At 31.9% G+C, this 4,816-nt stretch overlaps 1 protein-coding gene across 1 annotated transcript; it reads left to right on the forward strand.

Annotated features, from left to right (window-relative positions):
• Nucleotides 1-1,400: 1,400 nt before the first annotated feature.
• LOC149147916 (protein DMR6-LIKE OXYGENASE 1-like) lies at nucleotides 1,401-4,816 on the forward strand. Its single transcript, XM_089440472.1, has 4 exons — nucleotides 1,401-1,880; nucleotides 2,294-2,541; nucleotides 3,460-3,781; nucleotides 4,219-4,816. The coding sequence occupies exons 1-4, from the start codon at nucleotides 1,632-1,634 to the stop codon at nucleotides 4,477-4,479; spliced, it is 1,080 nt and encodes a 359-aa protein (XP_089296598.1). The 5' UTR covers nucleotides 1,401-1,631; the 3' UTR covers nucleotides 4,480-4,816.

A 4,816-nucleotide genomic window follows, 5' to 3' on the forward strand; every position in this document is an offset into this window, starting at 1 on the left:
TATATACTATTTCTCCTACACTTCTTTTGCCATTTTTTAGCATCTAATAGATTATTCCAAGAACTAGTGGCCAGAATATCTGCATACCTTTCCATGCTGTGTTTGAAGACCCCACATTCTAAAATGAAATGCTTGTTTGTTTCCACTTTTAGAGAAGAACAAAAAATATATGTATTTTTTTTTCACGATAAAATTTATGAAAATTAATCTTTAATTAAAAAGTAAGAATTTTAACTCTCTAAAAAAATATTAACCCCTATATACTTTTTTTTGGTTATATAAATTTCCCAGCAATAAAAGTGCAACAAAAACACTAGACTCAGACTTTCTGAATAAAGGTAAAAACAGGAAAAAATGAAATACAGCTTGCTGTCCCCGCGACAGTTTTGAGTGGAGAAAAAATGAAATACTGCGAGCTGTCCCCGCAATAACTCTTTGAGTGAAAAAGAAAAAGAAAAGAAACAAGCTGTCCCTATTTCTATTTTGAAAAGCGATGCATATCATATTACTTCCACTTTACTAAAAAGTGGATTCTGCCTAGGTGGAGTTAGGGGGGCTGAGCAAAATGCACAAAAAGAAGTTTGAGAGTCAGCACGGAAGTCATGATATTCGATTGGCGATAACGGACAAAAAGAAAGCAAAGTTGTGTTTTTTTATCCAATTGTTTATTAGACCGGATTTATTTTAATTTTTCGATGAAGCGTCAAGAAATCAATTTTTTTTTCCATTTTAAAAAAAATTGTAAAGAATCTCGAGCGGCTCATCCGGCCCAGCAACCCAAAATATGGGGAAGTATTGTTAATTCCTTCCTAATTGTTTTCACAATAAGATTATAAATACCATTGGCATAAATAACAAAACTTTTTCTTCCATAATTGGTATTTTAAAAAATTTAATTTTCTTGGAACTTGGTAGATGTCGAATTAAAATGGATTTAAGCTGGTTTAATTATTTTTAATTTAGTTTAATTTTAGATTTATTTTATTTTTATAAATTTATTAAGCTAAAAAACATCTCTGGGCCCAATTATATGTTTTATAATTTTTTGTCTGTAATTCAGTTAAAAAAAATTAGTGAAATTTTAATCTTTGTTATCTAAAATGGACTTTTTAATTACATATATGGATTCAACTTGTGAAAATTTACCAATCAAACTTGTAATTTCAATAAATCTCTATTAAAACAAATCAACAAAGCTCCCAAATTTATAATAAAAAAACTTCTACAATTATGTGGGTAAAGCAATGATTAGTTCTTTGGTTTGGAAACGTACAATGCACAGTAACGCCGTGTTCCCCAAGCTATCTTGTTTTAGAAATTATATTTTACCGACAAAATTGATATCAAAATATGAAACAAGCCCGGACAAATCACAGCCTCACGATTCCAGAATTTATTTTATATTTTAAAAATGCATGAAAACTGATGAAATAGACACAATGGTAGGAAACAACTAAAATAACCCCTATTACCTCAGAAGATTTCGGATCTAATCGACAAGTTGGGGGTGCCAGATCTATATCAGCTTTGTCCTGCCTCTCGCATATTATCATAACCCAAATTCCAAGTTTTGTTCTGTGATAAACTTACTTTTGCAGGTGTCCAGTCTCAAAACTAAGTACTCCAGAAAGATGGCATTTACAGTGGATAATTTGCAGATCCGGAAGCTGAATAATATTGGAAAGCTAATGTCCAATGGGATAAATCATCTTCAAGTGCAGGATAAGCATATCCTGCCTTCCAATGAACGCCCTTGTATGGCTGAGGTCTCATACTCTGAGAGCCTTCCGGTGGTGGATCTCAAAGATCTTGATGGCCCTTACAGAAGGAGGGTTGTCCAAGAAATTGGACATGCATGTGAGGATGGTGGCTTTTTCCAGGTACACCAGCTTTCAATCTCTCTCCTCGTGTAGCTTATCCTTTACTCAGAGCAGAAAGCTCTTATATTGTACAGTAACATATCCATGAAATTTTGTATTACCAATTTATTAGAGGATTTTTATAGTTAGAGAATTATATATATAATTTGTATTGGTTTAATGGTTGAGAATATATGTTTTATTTTAAGAAATTAAAAAAAATATAATAAATTTGAATAGGATTAAAAACATGTATTTATTCCATTCAAATTCCCAAAAAAATATTATGAATTTAAATATGATTAAAAATATGTGTTTTAACGATTCAAATTGGAAAATTGCTTCAGTTTGAAGTTTCATAGTGAAATGGTTAGTGACTTGTACTTTTCTGGCCAAGGCATATGGTTGATATAATTGAGATATATTAACTACAGATAGTGAACCATGGAGTGCCAGATACGGTCATGAAAAATATGATGGGGATTGCCAAAGAATTCTTCGAAATGCCTGTCGAAAACCGAGCATCCCTTTACTCAGAGGATCGAAAGCAGCGAGTTCGGCTTTCTACAAGTTTCGATATTCACAAAGAAAAAGTTCATAACTGGATGGACTATCTGACTCAACCTTGCCATCCTGTGGAGGATGTCATGGGTTCCTGGCCTGAAAAACCAGCAGCATACCGGTAAGTAGTTAACTTATTTTTCATTATATATATGTAAAAGAGTATAAGGATATATTCATATTAATCTGGATCTATCGAGAATCGAAATTTAACCTATGATCATATATATCAGAATATATTCATCTTGATCTGGATTTATGGAGAATGGATGGCTAATCTTAACAGGGATCTATTAAGAATGATTTGATATGATATATGCACAATTGAGAGTGTTGGTTTGTTTTTGGTTTTTTTGTTGTTTAATCTAAATATACTGGGTATTTTGATGTAGATTTGGACAATAAGAATTAAATATTGTCACTATTAAATTTTATTCAAGATATTTTTTGAATTTGCAATCTACATAAATTCAGCAAGATATAATAATTATGTAAATAAGAAATTTTTATTTAAGATATTTCTTGAATCTGTAATTGACATAAATTCAATTAGATATATCAAATATGTAGATATATCTCACTCTTGATGAATTTTTATGATATGGTGCACTTATGAATACAAGGTCCAACAATTATTTGATGGTTTCATATGGTATTGTAGAACTGGAATGAGGAATATTCAAATCTTTTTGTTCACAGATGTTTATCTGATTGCCAAATATTTTGGGAATCAACAATTGAGATAAGCCTAGAAAATTATTACAAATAGATATTAATAACAAGACTTAAAAAAACTCAAAAAATGTTCTAGCTTTTTATTAGTGAATAATACCATTTTCTTACTTAAAAAGATATATCAAATATCCAAATAAACATTTTAAATTTATATATCAAATATCCAAATAAACATTTTAAATTTATATTGGATAAAAAGTTGAGCTTCTCTTTTTACACTCACATCCCAAATGTGGTGAAGATAAATCCACATTTGTTAAACTGCATTACAGCATTCATCTATCTTGTTAACTTCTTGTTACAGAGAGATCGCGGGCAAATACGCTGTGGAATTGAGAACACTAAGTTTAAAGCTGCTAGCAGCAATTTCTGAAGCCCTAGCGCTCGACTCTGATTACTTGAATAGAGTTTTTGGAGAACATGAGCAGCTGATGAATATAAATTACTATCCTCCGTGCCCAAACCCAGATCTTACCATGGGTTTAGCAGGTCATTCAGACTCAGGTGCCATCACGGTTTTAATGCAAGGGGATGTCAGTGGCCTGCAAGTACAAAAAAATGGAAAGTGGGTCGCTGTAGAACCCATTCCTAACGCCTTCGTTGTCAACCTGGGAGATCAAGTGCAGGTTAGTAAGGGGCAGGTACTTCTATATTTTTATATGATTTTTTTAATATTGGTGATATTATAGATAAATGTTTTTCTTATTAATCACATTGTTAGGAACTAAGTTGATTTTTGGAATTTTGTATGGAGATGAATCATATTAATTATTTCAAACCACTACCCAATTCATTATAATTAAGTTGATTTTTGGAATTTTGTATTGAAGATGAATCATATTAATTGATTCAAGTTATTACTCAATTCATAATAATTAAGTTGATTTTTGGAATTTTGTATTGAAGATGAATCATACTAATTGATTCAAACCACTACCCAATTCATAATACTGTGATTAATCAGAAAAATATTTATCTATAATATAAATCACAAAAGTCTTAAATCTAACCTTAATAATATTAATTTTTTTTGGTTTGGTGCGTGATTATGGATTATAAATAGGTTGTGAGCAATGGGAGATTCAGAAGTGTTGAACATCGAGCAGTAACAAACGCGTCCACTGCACGCATATCAATTCCTACGTTCTTTATCCCTGCAATGGATGCCTTCATTGCTCCTGCAGCGTCCTTGGTTGATGAACAGCATCCGCCTATGTATAAAGGATATAAGTTTGAAGAATTCTGGAAATTTTTTCGAAGTAAGGGATTAACAGCATTATTGGATCATTTCAAAATAGAATATCCAGAGAATGCTCGTATTTGAATTAAATTTCGGTGTTCAGAGATGTGTGCACCCTTCATTTGTAATGTGTGTTCAGAGTTCTAGAATCCAGACTAGCAGTGCACAACATGCAGTTTGCAGGTCCGTCCCTCACATATATTTATGTCTGTGATAGAAGGCATTTCATTTTGCTTCTTGGCAACTGTTTGGTTCCATGTAGCACCGACATAATAGTGTAATTCTGTACATGGCTTCTCATTCAATCTATTCGATTAGTGGCAGCGAATATAAAATAAATGTACATGGCTTCTCATTCAATCTAGCGGCAATATAACGTGAATGTTAGGGTTTCTTGTATGGCACGTCAATCTTACTACGG

This window comes from Pinus tabuliformis, chromosome 9 (genome assembly GCF_031772625.1).
Source record: "Pinus tabuliformis cultivar Carrire ecotype Pingquan chromosome 9, CPIR1, whole genome shotgun sequence".
Classification (NCBI taxonomy): Eukaryota; Viridiplantae; Streptophyta; class Pinopsida; order Pinales; family Pinaceae; genus Pinus; species Pinus tabuliformis.